At 34.9% G+C, this 16,808-nt stretch overlaps 1 protein-coding gene across 1 annotated transcript in view; it reads left to right on the top strand.

Annotated features, from left to right (window-relative positions):
- Nucleotides 1-16,808, top strand: part of SS18 (SS18 subunit of BAF chromatin remodeling complex) — a gene marked incomplete at its 5' end in the record, with an annotated part of 73,222 nt that overhangs the window by 35,425 nt on the left and 20,989 nt on the right. The window contains 3 exon segments of the mRNA NM_001246581.1: nt 2,298-2,519; nt 15,654-15,821; nt 16,452-16,556. Coding sequence (NP_001233510.1) covers nt 2,298-2,519; nt 15,654-15,821; nt 16,452-16,556 — 495 coding nt within the window.

Raw genomic sequence — 16,808 nt, 5'->3', positions numbered from 1 at the left:
ATGCCTATGGGACCAAAATCAAAGAATACCAAAGGATGCCTAGCCGCCACCTCTCCAGACAGTTCTAGAGAGGCATTGGTTTCTAGTTGTCCTTCAAGAGATATTCTCTCGCTGGGCATGATGGCTCAAGCCTGTAATCCCAGCACTTTGGGAGGCTGAGGTGGGTGGATCAGTTGAGGTCAGGAGTTCAAGACCAGCCTGACCAGTGAGGTTAAACCTCATCTCTACTAAAAATACAAAATTAGCTGGCGTGGTGGCACACACTTGTAATCCCAGCTACTTGGGAAGCTGAGACAGGAGAATCGCTTGAACCCAGGAAGTGGAGGTTGCAGTAAACCAAGATTGCACCATTGCACTCCAGCCTGGGCAACAAGAATGAGACTCCGTCTCAAAAAAAAAAAAAAGAGAGAGATTTTCTCTATATAAAATAATGCATGTATATTTCGTTTATTTTTATTCTTTTTTTTTTTAAAGTACAAATGATAGCACTCATTAAATACTATTATGTATCTTTTCTTTCTCAAAGATATATCTTGGAGACCATTATTTTATTCCATATGTAAATAGATGCCTTATTCTTTTTGGTCTCTATCATGTTCTTTTTTACAAGTTTAATTTATTCGAACATTTAGGATGGAAACATAGGCTTCTAGTCTTTTGTTATTATGAATTATACTGTCATGAATTTGCCGTAAAAATATATATACACATATATATGTGTTCTGTGTGTCAATACACATGCACACAAAAATTTGTATATCTCTAGCATAAATTCCTGGAACTGAAATTGCTGGGTTAAAGGTATATATATTTTAAAATTTGACAGTTAGTGCCAAATTGCTTTGTGTAAAAATAGTAATATCCATCAGTTCTGCATTTATGAATTTCACATCCACGGATTTAACCAACAGTGGATTGAAAATACTTGGAAAAACAAATTGTGACTGTATTGAACATGTACATACTTTTTTTTTCTTGTCATTATTCCCTAAACACAGTGTAGTGACTATGTACATAGCATTTACATTGTGTTAGGTAGTACATGTAATGTAGAGATGATTTAAAGTATATGAGAGGATGTACATAGGTTATGTGGAAATACTGTGTCATTTTATGTCAGGGACATGAGCATTTACGGATTTTGAAATCTGTGGGTGGTTCTGGAACCAATCTCCCACAGATATTGAGGGACAACTACTTTATTTGAATTGTTGTTTGTCATCACAAATTTCCTCAAGCTTGATCCCACCCTTGATTCCACAAGCTTGATTCCCCATGAAATATAAGTAAGATTTCTGTTCCTTCAACAATGGATGAAAGTGCTTCTTTGTTCACAATATAGTTAGATCGAACTTTTGATTTTTGAGAATCTGAGAGGTGAAAGTTCGGTCTCATAGTTTTAATTTGCCTTCCTATTTTAAGTGAAGCAATCAATCTTTTAATGTTGATGAACCTTTTTGTAGTTTTTGTGTGAACTAGTCATTCCCTCATTATGTCCTTTGCCCATTCTTTTACTGGTGGTGGTCTTTTACTTACTTCATATGTTAAGTAATTAATTTGGTCTGGGTCTGCGATCTATCTTATAAATAATATTTTCTTATTTACCTTTTTATTATTTAATTTTGAGTTTTTTATGTCGTGCAAATTTTTAAATTTTGTATAGTCTAATTTATCAATGTTTTATGGCTCAGGGTTTTCTGGCATACTTAAGAAGGTCCTTCCATTATTATTTTTAAAATTCTCCTTTTTGAAATTCTTTTATGGTTTCTTCTTTTTAAATGTTTAAGTTTTCTATTCATCTAGAATTAGTTAGTGGAACAAATGAGATAGTGATCCAACTTGTTTTTTCCAGATGGCTCCCCAGTTGTCACAATACCATTTACTGAATTAGTTTTCTATTGCTCACTAATACTTAATATTACTGTGATTATTTACTCAGCTATGTATTTGGGTCTACTTTTAGACTCTGTTCTGTTCAATCGATCTGTTAGTCTGTTCATTTATGTTCATAGTTAATTACTCCAACCTTATGATATGTTTTGCTCTTTTATGAAGAAGCTAGTCCTCCCTTCTTTTTCAGAGTGCTCCTGACTTCAAAAGCATCAATTTCTTAATCCAAAAATGGGAATAACTACTTCACAGTATTTGCTGTCTTTTCCTATAAACCATTTACTTTGCTATCGATTAATTATTGTTTGGTATTACTATAATAATGCAAAAAAAATTATTTCCAGGTACTTTTGTATGGACCATCTGTTTAACTTTCATATTTTGCTTCTCATCATTTTTCTTCAAAGGGCCTAACCATATGCCTATGCAGGGACCTGGACCCAATCAACTCAATATGACAAACAGTTCCATGAATATGCCTTCAAGTAGCCATGGATCCATGGGAGGTTACAACCATTCTGTGCCATCATCACAGAGCATGCCAGTACAGAATCAGATGACAATGAGTCAGGGACAACCAATGGGAAACTATGGTCCCAGACCAAATATGAATATGCAGCCAAACCAAGGTAACTAAGCTTTATGTCCTTCTTGACTAGAGTGCTCTATTAGCCTTTGAAAAGTAAAATGATTGTTGTCAGGTTCTTAGCTGGTTCATAAAAATAAAAGTTTAAAGTGAGTGACAGTCATGCCCATAAAAAGGAGATGTTGAGTTTGAAGCTAGTTTAAATCTCTTTGCTCAATGTAGCTTTTTAAGCTTATTTATTTTTATGTCTTTTGGACAGTTTGTTTGAGGTTCTGTATTGTTGAGAATTGTTTTTTAAAGCCAGTCAATGAAGAACCAAACATTTGGTTTAGCTAGAAAGTTGAGAAAATAAACACCTGCTCCTTCATTTTACTTATTAAGGATGTATTAATTTATATGAATTCCCCTTGATTTATATGGATGTTTTCTGATGCTGTGTTTCAGCGTTAAAAGGTAATTCTAAAATAATTTGCCATTAGAATGTTCAGTGGAGGTGCTGCTGTACTTGTCTTAGAGTGATGTAAGTCCATTAAAGTTTATTACCAATCTCAGAATGAAATTGTACCATGTTTCTCTTTTAAGTATTCTGTGAATAATAACTAAAAGCCAGTAAGTGGCGCTCTGTTCTGCTAATTGACTGTTAAAACATTTGGCTTATTTCCAGGTTAATGCTATTTCAGTTACAAAATGTAATGAAGTTAAGACTGTAAGATAGAATTAAATGTATTTGGAATAAAATTTTCTAGATTTTGATTTATAAAATAAACAGAGCACTAAAATGTACCCAGATAAAAGAAGTTAGTGTTAATCTGTTGATAATTCCTTATGATGAAATAATATAATTTTAAAATAATACAGATTTTTAATAATTTTCATGAGATATACTGAAAGCAAAAGGAGATAATAGAAAAAATTGCCAATCATTGTAGCTTCACAAAACTGGCACTTGCTACATTTTTTTCCCCCAAAGTTACTTAATGCTTACGATAGAATTATTTTTTTGTTTTTATTAGGTCAATTAAAAGTCCAAACAACAGCAAGATCCAGTCAGTGCTAGATCAGAAGGGAGTTCATGTGTTTCTCTATACAGTTTGGTTACCAGGAGAGAGAACAGGAAAATTGATGATTCTGACAGCAACTCCATTAATGATGGCACACTTCTTAACTTCTTAGAAACCTATAGTTAAGAAAAGGTATGGTGTGTACAAAAAATGGATGTTGCTGCAGCATGGTTTGATATGACATAATAAGATTCGAAGAAAAAAATAATGCATATAGCAATGTGCATATTGACTTTTTGGAGAAAAGTATTGAGGTGTTTTTAGAAATTTTTTGTTCTTAGGGACCAACTTTTATTTTTAAAAATGTCGTATTTTGTAAGTATGTGTAGGTCTTCCTTTTACTATAGTACAGTAGTTATATCACTTTTTGCCTTGTTCTCATAGTTATAAATTTCTTCTTTTTTATTTTTATTTTTTGTATTTTGTTAAAAGAATAGAAACAACGTCTTGGTATGTTGCCCAGGCTGGTCTTGAACACCTGGGCTTAAGTGATCACCTGCCTTGGCCTCCCAAAGTCCTGGGATTACAGGCATGAGCCACTGCACCTGGTCAGTTTATGAACTTCTTAATAGAAAATAGGCTGTACAGAAATGACCAGGTAGAGATCTGAAGAGATTAAAGACAATTTTCAAAAAGAAAATATGGTTAAAATCATTGAGGAAATTTTTATTTGTTTATTTATTTTTTATTTTTTTTGAGATGGTGTCTGGCTCTGTTGCCCAGGCTGGAGTGCAGTGGCACAATCTCTGCTCACTGCAAGCTCCGCCTCCCGGGTTCACACCATTCTCCTGCCTCAGCCTCCCAAGTAGCTGGGAGTACAGGCGCCCACCACTACGCCCGGCTAATTTTTTTTTTTTGTATTTTTAGTAGAGACGGGGTTTCACCGGAAATCTTTATTGTTTTAAAAATATCTTTAGGACAAATAAAAATCTTCATTTAAATTTTGATATTTCAGAATCAAAAGAACACAAAATTACAGTTACCAAAAAAGAAAGTTATACAGTGTTCTCGCAGCATCTAGTTTTTTAATCATATGAGTTTCTTATAAAAGCATTTTAATTATATGTTACCTTTTAATAAAGAAGTTCATGGTGAGTTTTATTAATGAATTTTTTTACTAGATGCTAGAGGATGATTGAAGAGTTTTATTAATGAAGTTTTAATATTCATTTCATTATAAAACATTTTCTTAGTTTTTGTAAAAATAAGCTGCATATTTTACATTGAAAGTTTTTCTGTTTATTATTATTTATTTTTATTTGTTTTAATTCAGCAACTAAGCTAGTATTGCAAAATGTTTTTCTCTGTGTTCTCTTAGAGGGTCTATTGCTTCCAGGTGAGCGCTTTAGCACAAATTTTTTTTTTTTTTTGAGATGGAGTCTCACTTTTTGTCGCCCAGGCTGGAGTGCAGAAGTGCAGTCTCGGCTCACTGCTGCTTCCGCCTCCTGGGTTCAAGCAATTCTCCTGCCTCAGCCTTCCTAGGGGCTGGGATGACAGGTGCCTGCCACCACGCCCAGCTAATTTTTGTATTTTAGTAGAGACATGTTGGCCAGGTTGGTCTTGAACTCCTGACCTCAAGCCATCCATCCACCTCAGCCTCCCGAAGTGTTGGGATTACAGGCGCAAGCCACTGCGCTGGGCCCAATTTTTATGTTAATTTGTTTCTTAAACTGCTGGCAAAATGTTGCTTAAGTGTAATAGTCAATCCAACATATATTTTCCCATGTTATTATCACTGTTACCCAGATAAAGTTTATTTTTTTGTCATTTTGAACCTTAAGAGAAAGATCTGGCTGGGCGTTGGTGCCCTTGCTTGTAACCTCAACACTTTGGGAGACTGAAATGGGAGGATCACTTGACCCCAGGAGTTGAAGACCAGCCTGGGCAAGATGGCGAGACTTGCATTTTTTACAAAAAGAAATGTGAAAATTAGCTGGGCGTGGTAGCTTGTGCCTGCAGTCCCAGCTACTTGGAGGTGGAGGCAGGAGGTTCACTTGATCACAGGACTTCGAGGCTGTAGTGAGTTTGCTGGTGTCACTGCACTCCAGCTTGGGTGACAGAGCAAGACCGTCTCTAAAAAAACAAAAAGAGTAACTCCAGTTTTCAGAGTAAACCACCATCTTCCTGCATAAACTTATTTGCATATAGAGCATAAACTTCACTAGAATTCAACAAGCTCTATAAAAGCAGGAAGTGTGTTCTCTGCTGTATCCCAGGTGCCTAGAAAAATGTCTGAGGATGGACACACAAAATCTTATTTATTTCTTTCATTTCTTCAGTAAAAAGCAAGTGTTATATGATCACCTGTCTGAAAAGTGTTTATTTAATAAAGCAACAAGTACATTCAGTGTATGAAAAGGCAAATTGTGTAGAAGGGATTTCTGAAGATGTTATATTGGACAGATATCTGTGTATTTTTCATTATCAGTCATTAGTAATTATAGCTTTCCACATTTAACAGAATTTTACTAATTATATATTCAAATATAAAGAATTTTACAAATTGCAGTGCTTGTGTTAAAGAATATGTTTTGTAAGTTCCATGTGTGTAATTCTTTAGATTTGGATATGTCTTGGCCCCCTGTAGCTTACTGTATGTGGGACCTTTGACTAAATTACTTGATTTCTCCAAGTAAGATTAAGTGAAATGATGCATGTAAAAATCCTGACTTGGTAATCATTTGCATAATTTTTATAAAATCAGTTGGCCAATCATCAAGCTTTTTAAAAAAGGTGAACACAAAAACATTTGAGATTGGTTTATCAGCTACTGTCTTATTTGAGCCACAGCATCTAATTTATTTCTGGGTGTTTTAATAGTATTAAGAAAGTGTTGATTCACGTGGCTAAGTTGCAAATGACAATATCTTCAAAACACTGTGCTTTCTGTCAGTATACTCTTTGGTTAGACTGACCCAGAGGCTTGACATGAAAGTAGAAGGAGATTTTTCTTTCAGTACCTAAACTGTTCACATTCGTTATATAAGTATGAAGGGCAAAGAACATGTATTGCCACAGCTGAGATTGTTTTCTCTTATTATTATCTTATTATCTCTTACTATTACACAATGGATTATTAAGAGAGACCAAAAGGAGGTGCTTGAGATAGGCCTAGCATTTACTTTTACATATGTATTTTTACATGGTAGTTTATTTCCTTGTACCTCCGCTATTCGTATATATAGATCTTTCTCATTTTTTAAATGGCAACATTCTTTGTATGGATGTATTATAATACAACAAAGCCATTTTCACTTTTGATAGATGTTTCTAGTCTTTTACAAATACTTCTGGAAAAAATGTCTTTGTAGCTATGTCTTTGTTTACTTGTACAAGATTTTTGTAGGATAAATTCTAGAAATAGAATTATTAAAATATATGAATACTTGAAATACTTGAGAGACATTGCCAAATTGTTTTCAATAAAGGTTGCATGAGGCCACATTCACATTCCTACAGCATATAAAAGTGCTTACTTTACTACATACCCAGTTACAGTCTTCCTATTTGCTAAATATGTAGGGGAAAACTGTAAACTTAATTTCTTCAATTATTAGTCAGGTTGCATAACTTTGTATGTTTATTTGCTGTTTGCATGTTTTCTATGAATTGCCTGTTCATGTCATATATTCTGTGGTTTGTCTGTTATTGAAGGAGTTGTTTATAGGTTAAGTCTGTTTGCCTTATGTGAATTTCACATGTAAAAACATTTTGTTAGTTTTAAGAGGTAGGAATTTAACTTTTATTTGTTGTTGTTTTTTGAGACGGAGTCTCGCTCTGTCGCCCAGGCTGGAGTGCAGTGGCATGATCTCGGTTCACTGCAAGCTCTGCCTCCTGGGTTCATGCCATTCTCCTGCCTCAGTGTCCCAGGTAGCTGGGACTACAGGTGCCCGCCACCATGCCCGGCTAATTTTTTTTGTATTTTTGGTAGAGACGGGGTTTCACCGTGTTAGCCAGGATGGTCTCAATCTCCTGACCTTGTGATCTGCCTGCCTTGGCCTCCCAAAGTGCTGGGATTACAGGCATGAGCCACCGCGCCCGGCTGGAATTTAACTTTTTAAAATAGTTTGTTTTAGTGATAGGATTCTGAAATGGTAATATTCATGAAAAAATGTGATTATTTCCCAATTATATCAGAACTTTGACCCAGCATTTGCTAAGTTATGGTATTAATAGATTTACTAATTACTAGTAAAATACTTTGGAAGGTTCAGCATGCTTATTAGACTATTAAAAGGCCTGAGAAGATTTTTATTAAAGAAACTGATTTGATTTCAGTTAACATGAGTATATTACCATGGAGCTTTTCTTCTTCTTCTTCTTTTTTTTTTTGGCATATTACTTACCAAAGGTAACAGCTAATATTCAGTAAGTACCTGTTAGTGCCAGGTGCTAACAGAAACAAAACTATCAAAATGCTTTGCATGTCTTTAATTCTCACATCCTTGAGGTAGTAGGTAAGGTACTATTACTATCATTCTGTGCATGAGGAAACAGACATCCTATGGAAATACAGGCAGGCCTTGCTGTATGCAATTCTGATATACATGAATATCAGTTACTGCAGTTAAGCTAAATAACACCTGTTCCCCCAGCACCACCATTTGAATTTCAGTTACCATAGCACATTAAGAGTAATTGTATAAAGTATGAACTCTTAGCTGCTCTTTCTTCAGTCTACAAATCACTACATAAATAACAGATGCCTGTCATGATAAGTGATGGATGTTACTTTTAGATTTTGTCAGTGATTGGTCACTGTGCATCTGTCAGTTCATGCACATACAGCAAAGCTTGTTGTTGTGTTGCTTCCTTGGCTCCCAGCAGTAAACCTATATGAGATTTTACAAACCTGGATAATTGAAAGAGGGACTTGGCCAACATAGATAAAAGTGCAACAAAGAAATGAAAAATGATAATGCTAGAAATGAAACCCAAATTCAGTGTAAATGGAGTACTGAAGAAATTGCTGACTGTGGAAATGTTGACATTGCTGCCATTTCGGAGAATCTGGATATGCACTGCAGGTGCTTAAAGAAGGAGAACTCATTGATACAAATGAGAGAAGTAGTTGTGATGAAAAGGATGAAAATGTCCCAGAGGAAGCAAGACTGGCAAAATATTTCACATTAAAGAAATTCTTGGAAATATTTCACAACTTTGAAAGTGTAAAGGATAAAATGTTGGATGCCAATCCAAACTTAGAAAGGAGTGTGACAATTTGCTAAGCCGTGGAAAAGAGACTTACTCTAAATCGTCATATATACATACCATTAGGAGAAGGGAACTACTTTTCAAATTATTCTTGACAGGATTTTTACAAAGAAGCGAAACACTTTAATTCTCAGTGTTTCTTTTTTTTTTTTCTACTTTTTTTTGTTGTTGTTGTTGAGACGGAGTCTTCCTCTGTCACCCAGGCTGGAGTGCAGTGGTGCAATCTTGGCTCATTGCAACCTCCACTTCCCAGGTTCAAGTGTTTCGATTCTCCTGCCTCAGCTTCCCGAGTAGCTGGGATTACAGGCACATGCTACCATGTCCAGCACATTTTTGTATTTTTAGTAGAGATGGGGTTTCACTATATTGGCCAGGCTGGTCTTGAACTCCTGACCTCAAGTGATCCACCCACCTAGGCCTCCCAAAGTACTGGGAGTACATACAGGCGTGAGCCACTACATCTGGCCAATTCTCAATGTTTCTAATGTTTAAAATTACAGTGAATTAAATATTTTCTCATTTCCCTATGTATTTTAACTGACAGTAATAGAGTTTTCAGTGTTTTGACCAAAATTTTAAAGGCCATGGAATAATTATGATTTTTTTCCCTACTGATTATTAAGATCGTTTTGCATGATTTCTGCTTGCATGGTCATTGATATGGTCTGATCCTACTATGCAAAGTGAAGACTATAAGGTTTTATAGACACTTTGGGAAATGCTAGTAAGTTCCTAACAATATGAATGTTATAAGGTTAAAAGCTCCTCATTTATCTTAAGGATTCAGATACAAATATGTCAGATGATATGTGTTACGAAGAGAAATATGCAAAGGAAAAGGAAAAAGAAAAATAAGGATGTATGCCATTTTAGGGTGGTGAGCAGATACCTAGAAAAAGAATGTGGCACAGGCAGATGGAACAGCAAGTATGCACTGGAGCATACTTGGTGTGTTTGAAGTATAGCAAGGAGACCCATCGAACTGGAGCGGAGTGAGTGAAAGTGGGAAGTCATAAGAAATAAGGTCCAAGAGATAGTTGAAGGCTAGGCCTTGAAAGTCTTTTAGTCCATAAGGATTTTAGATTTTATTCTGTGGAAGGAGATATACTGCTGGAAAGTTTTGAGCACTGGAATAACATGATCTGAATATATGGTTTTCAAAAAATGCCTTTGGGCAGCTGTATAGAAAATGGGCTGTAATTGGGCAAGGGTGAAATAGGGAGACCTGTTAAAAGGCTCTTGTTGTATTTAAGAGATGATCGTGGCTTCAAATAGTATGGTAGCTATGGAGGTAATCAGAAGTAGTCAATTTTGGGATATTTACCATGTATTTTGAAGGTAGAGCGGATTTGCTGACTGATCAAATGTGGAGGACAAATGCAAAGTTTGTGTTGTCCTCTCCTTGAACAGTCACTATGTGTTGTGTTCCTCTCACAGATGTGTGATAATACACACAGGGTATATTGCTGACCAGCGGAGTTTCCCTTAGCCTTAGTGTTCAGAGTTTTTATTGGGACTGTATTATGTAGATTTGATTAATCGCTTGTCCATGTGGTTGATCTCAGTCTCCAATCTCGATCCTTTACCCTCCTGCTTGGCCCAAAACCCCCATCCAGGATGAAAGGAGCTACAGGAAATCCCAATTAAGTAAATTTACTAAATTTTTCTGATTTTTTTCTGATTTTAGTAATCAGTAAATATTTCTGATTATTAAAATAACTAATGTTAAATTTGAAAAATCTTGGCCAGGTGTGGTGGCTCATGCTTGTAATCCCAGCACTTTGGGATGCCGAGGTGGGTGGATCACCTGAGGTCAGGAGTTTGAGACCAACCTGGCCAACATAATGAAACCCTGTCTCTACTAAAAATACAAAAATTAGCCGGACGTGGTGGTGTGCAACTGTAGTCTCAGCTTCTCGGGAGGCTGAGGCAGGAGAATCGCTTGAACCTGGGAGGCGGAGGTTGCAGTCAGCCGAGATTGTACCATGCACTCCAGCCTGGGTGACAGAGCAAGACTCTGTCTCAAAAAAAAAAAATCTAAAAAAATATTAAAAGCATCCAACATAAAATAAAAAACACCTCTTACTTCACTATATTTTAAATTATTAGGCAAATTCACTTAAGTATAGTAGCCTATACTTAGAATCCTTTAAGCAGTACTACTTATAATTACATAATTTTAAAAAATATGTGTTTAATTATTTTTCTTTAGACTCTGAGTTCTATGAAGTGAAGAACTGTGTCTTATTCTGTTCACTGCTTTATCCTATTTGTTGATTGATTAGCTAGATAGGTATCCTCTTGCTGTAAGTGTCCCCTGAGGGACAAAACTGCCCACAGTTGAGAATAACCAGCTTGAAGAAATGGTTAGTATGAATAACTGTGTGTAAAGATGGTCTGTGTCACTAAAGAAACAAATGACAATAACAAAATTGTTATTGATATTATTTTTAATACCTTTTAAAACTTTTATGAGATTTTTTCTAAAGTTCTAATGTTATGAAAGATTTTGTATCTTTTAATGAGCTGTTGTTCTCTTTACTTGCTAGAATCATGTTTCCATTTTTTCATTGGTTGCTGGAAACTCAGCTAAATTTGTGCTTGGCTGCAGTGACCTTACTGAACTGGGCTAGTCATCCTACATTTTCTTACTTGCTCTTGTTCTTTTATCCTTGATATTGTATCTAAACATCTTATTAACTACTAAAAATTCTTGATGTGGACAGGTGTATAATTTAGGTAAGTAAAGAATCCTATTCTTTTTAAGCAGCTATTTAAGCAGATAGTAAGTTAGCTAATTGAGTTTTTTGGAATACAGGGATTCTTGCAAATAAATTATTAGAAATAACTCCAAATAAGAGCTATAATTGGGTTAGTTTGAGATTAAATGGTTAAGGAACAAATAGTAAAATGTAAGCAGTAAATGATGAAATATGAATGTGAAAATAGGCCTGAGGAGGGTATTATCTATGGAGTTTCATGGTCTTAAGATAGGTGGGGTGAAGAAATTTCTTATATTTTAAGGTTTTTATATTACAGTGATAGAGATATATTATACAGAACTGTTTTCATGGGAGATAGTGGCATGGGAAAAGTACGATTTGAATTTGGAGAGGAAGTACACATAGTGATTAAGAGCACGGGCTTTGGACCATTTAGTAGCTATGCTACTTTAGAGCCTTTCGTAGCAGTACAGCTTTGGGTAAGGTCCTTAATGTTTGTGAGCCTTAAATGTTGTTGTCTGTGAAGAAGTCGATAATAATACTACCCGTTTCATAGGGCTTTGGGGAAGATAAATAATACAGGTAAAGCTATTAGCTTAGTGCCTGGCTAATAATAAGTGTTCATTAAATGTTAGCTGTCATTTTAAACAATATTATTTAAAATAATTTGTAGATTAATGATACAATTTTTATAAAATTTTAGTGTATTGGTTTGCATCTGAAGATGTGAAATACATGTGTATATGTATGAATGTTCTATATATATAGAATATTTGTAAAATTACATTATTCAGAATTGACAGATTAAAACAATGTTTTCCTTATAGTTAAGTATTTAAAAATTATTTTTTTCAGTCTACCTAATTGTATGTCACTATAGACAGTGACAGTGCTCATCACATCTCTATATTACCATGGCTCCTAGCCTGGGGTGTTGTACCTAATAAGTACTCAATAAATTTGATCCTTGACTTCAAAAAAAAAATTTTTTTTTTTTTTGACCACCGACTTAAGATAAAATTAAGTATTAACCATCTCATTGGAGAAAAGAATGCCAATAATATAAAATATGGTAATTTGGGAGGTTTTTACATGTGTTTAAAATAAAGGATGTTATTTTCATAGAATATCTATTAGAATATAAAACTCAAAATGGGAAGAAATAATGTGCTAATGATAAGTGTTTGTTATATGCCCTTGCAAAACACTTGGAAAAATATATTCTGGGTAATTAAGACATCAGTAGGGTCTTTGCATATGTATTATCACGCTTTGTAGTGCGTCTTAACATCAAAATTGTTTATGTAAAAGGTGAAGAATAACCTTAAAGTCTGTAGTAATGTATGATACCATTGTTTGCAGAAAATGGTTGTAGAAGATGCATTTTATAATGCTATTTCACTCTGCAGTACAAATTTTTAGAACATATTTTGGGGTAACCTTTTGAGTTTGCTTCTCTTAGTTTCATTAGTATCTTAAGAGATAATATACATTGCCAGTGTAGGATAATTTCATTATCCTAAGAAGGAAAATAATATACTTCCTAAACAATCAGAATTGAAGTCATAGTCATAATTTTTTTTTTCTTTAATGGATAAGGCTTCAAGGAAAATTATGAAATGTATTGTGCTTTAGTAGTGTTAGCTGACTGCATTCTCTCTGTGGTTTAGGCTTGATCATGAATGATGTTGGGATCCTCTGAGGGAGAGAAGTGACAGTAAAAGAAGGGTAGTAATTGAACTCTTCGGGATTGGAACTGCTCACAGTCCCAAAAGATAAAGCACAAGTGGCATGGTCTTTTCTATCTAGGGCTTAAGCTACAATTACTTTGCTTTCCTTTAGAGCAAGGTTTAGTGTTTTGTTATGTATCTTTTTGGATTTTTTTTTCTTTTGGCTATTGTGGTTTTGCTTTCTTTTTGTTTCTAATATTATAGGTTTTAGTTATATAGTTACCTTCTGTTAAGACAAGAGGTCTTTAGACAGTGTTGGAGAAGAAAAGGCAAAACCTTCATTTACTGAAAATGAATTACATAAATGTCCGATCAGGTTACCTATTAAATTATGAATGTTAGTGTTTAATAGTTTAGTATATGCAACATATATTTGAAAATTATAACTGCTATTAAACTAGTGTTTTGGAACTTTTTTGTTGCAAATTATTTGCTTCGGAACTACTGAATTTGTTTTGTGTTTTGTTTTGTTTTGGTTTTTGAGGCAGAGTTTCACACTTGTCGCCCAGGCTGGAGTGCAGTGACATGATCTCAGCTTACTGCAACCTCTGCCTCCCGGGTTCAAGCGATTCTCCTGCCTCAGCCTCCCCAATAGCTGGGATTACAGGTGTGCACCACCATGCCTGGCTAATTTTTGTACATTTTAGTAGAGTTGGGGTTTCACCATGTTGGCCAGGCTGGTCTCGAACTCCTGACCTCAGGTGATCCACCCACCTTAGCCTCCCAAAGTGCTGGGATTACAGGTGTGAGCCACCACTCCTGGCTTACGAATTTGTTATAGCTTATGTTTTAATAGAGGCAATGAAAAATAGAACAAACATGTGCTTCAAAATAAAATTTGAGGTTTGTCTTATTCTCAGTTTTTATCTATTAGCTGTGTAATCTTGATTTTTAGATTCCTTGGCTAAAAAAATTGAGAATTAGGGTCCTTACCTCTGGTAATTGTTAGGAGTTTGTAGGAAATGACTGTGAAACCATGTAACTGGCAGTGTTGTAGGGTACCTTCAGTATTAAGTTCTCTTCACCTCTACTCTCACCCAGCCACTTTGTCTCTACTAAGACTGTATTTCCTTGTTGAAAGAAAGGTCCCAGAGTTTTTGAGAGGCTTACATTCACATTTATGAGAATAAAATTGAAAAGAAGGAAAAAAGAAACAGAAGCACGGAAGGCAAATAGGAGAAAAACAGTTATCTCTGATAAAGTACTCCTTCAGATAAAACAGTTCTTCTGATTGGAAATGTGAAGTCTTTCTGCTTACATCATTGCTGCTGTTGTAAGTCAGTAATATATTTGAAGAGGTGGGCTTGTTTTGTTTTTAGTTGTTTGTTAAGTAATTAAATAGTGAACTTTTGGCTCATTTGGGCAGTTTCATCTGTGAAACCTTTCCAGGCTGTCTAGTACTTTGCCTTTTGTACTTAAATTTTCTCCATGTCACTCAAGGGGGAGGAGGAGTATGTAGCTATATAAGCAGCAAGTTGGGAAAGGACTCATCCATACTTCTGAGACAGTAATGTTATAATGACAAAATGATGAGTTCCCCATACCGTAACTTGGCCCAGTAAACCTCTCAGGAGCTGCTTAACATTGTTAGATGGCAATGTGGGACTTTATGGCCATTGTTTATTGTTTCCTGTGATACATTTTTACTGTTGCCAGTGTGATACTATAGCAGTGGTAGTTTGGCTACCCCAGTATTGCTCACTTTGGAAACTCTGTAGTTCAGATTTCTTAGCCTACAGCTTGTTGCATGTCTCTGCCTGTTTTTAGAGGTGTGAGAGTCTTTATGTAATGTATGTGTCTTTTAACATATTAAGCAGTATAGCCATTTGATTTCAAGGAGGCCTTTTTAGGTTATAAATCTTGTAGTTGGGAAAGGGAAAGAAGACTTTTTAAGATTTTGTCCTAAATTAAAGCTTATGAAATTCTATTCGGTGTTTGTGTAGTTTTCCTGTCTACCATTATATAATGAGTGAGTATTGAAAAAGAGAACAAAGTAAAAATCTAGAGATTTGGTTTCTTTTCCTTAGTTTGACCACTGTTTTGCTGTGTGATTTTGTAAAGTTTACTTTTGGTGTATTTTCCAGTGTAGCATAAGGATGATATCTTCACAAGAAAGATGGTATAGGTAAATACTAGATAGTGTTTAATGGAAAATACACACATTCAGGATGTTCATATATTGTATGCATTTTATTTTAAAAAATGACTAAGAATCATCTTCCAGTGGATTTCAAGTTCACCACCATGGATTGGTTATTTTCTTTTGTTTGCAGATTATTTTAGGCATGTGAATTTTAATTCAAAGACTTATTTTTATTATTTGAAATCAGTTTTTACTGCATTTAATTATATATTTTTGGGACTATATGATAAAAGATTATCTTATTTCTCTTGAGATGTTAAAGTTATATACAAAAAATTATGTGTATAATGTTGTGTCTTGTTTCAGGTCCAATGATGCATCAGCAGCCTCCTTCTCAGCAATACAATATGCCACAGGGAGGCGGACAGCATTACCAAGGACAGCAGCCACCTATGGGAATGATGGGTCAAGTTAACCAAGGCAATCATATGATGGGTCAGAGACAGATTCCTCCCTATAGACCTCCTCAACAGGGTAAGATTCCATTTGGAAAATTTGCTACTTAATGTAATTGAAAGGCTTTAAATTTTAATGACCTTTTAATCTAGACAAAGTCAGGGCGTTTTCTTTTTTTTTTTTTTTTTTTTTTTTTTTTGACAAAAGGTAGGGTTCTAGTAGGTACAAAGGGGTCACGAAGAAGATAGGAACTTCTTATCTGTTATTTTCTGGAATAAGTTATACCATACAATTTTATATCGAAAGCTCACTAATTCACAGCAGAAAATACTGTTCTGTTTTTGAAAAGTTATAAAGGGTCAGGAATAAACCCAATTTTACTTCACAGCACTGTAGTATCAAAATTAAAAGGAAATAAATTTGCTACTAGTTTGAACCTATTTTTAAGAAGTTAGCATTTGTTTTTCTGAGTTGGTATTTTTTGATACTGCATGTATGGTGTTAACATTGATTTTAGTAAATGTGGTCTGTGGAGCTGCTGTGTATGTATGCATATGTATATGAATAGCTAAAAGTATCTGAAATGCCAAATTATGAGATGGGAATCTATAGTTGAGAAATAATCTTTCATAATATCAAATTAGAAAGAAAGCCTTTGATGACATAGAGAACTCATTATTTATATCTTGACTGGTTGTGGTTTTTCAGGCCCACCACAGCAGTACTCAGGCCAGGAAGACTATTACGGGGACCAATACAGTCATGGTGGACAAGGTCCTCCAGAAGGCATGAACCAGCAATATTACCCTGATGGTAATCTCTCCTGATGTTAACTTTCCCATTTTCTATCCCTGCCTAATATTAATGTAGAGAGTTATTTAAAACATTTCAGTGAGGACGAAGAAACTAACAATTTGTTTCTTCTAAATTTTGAAACACTTCAGTACTCTAAAGTACCAATGATAGCATTAGTTTATAATCTAATTCAAAGTATATTTTAGGTGTTCCATTAGTACCATCAGGCATCACAGTCTGTCATTGGAATCCTTATGTAAAAGAGGATCT

This window comes from Pan troglodytes, chromosome 17 (assembly GCF_028858775.2).
Source record: "Pan troglodytes isolate AG18354 chromosome 17, NHGRI_mPanTro3-v2.0_pri, whole genome shotgun sequence".
NCBI lineage: Eukaryota > Metazoa > Chordata > Mammalia > Primates > Hominidae > Pan > Pan troglodytes.
The sequence above is the reverse complement of the archived record's forward strand: the minus strand, read 5'-3'. Positions and strand labels throughout refer to the sequence as shown.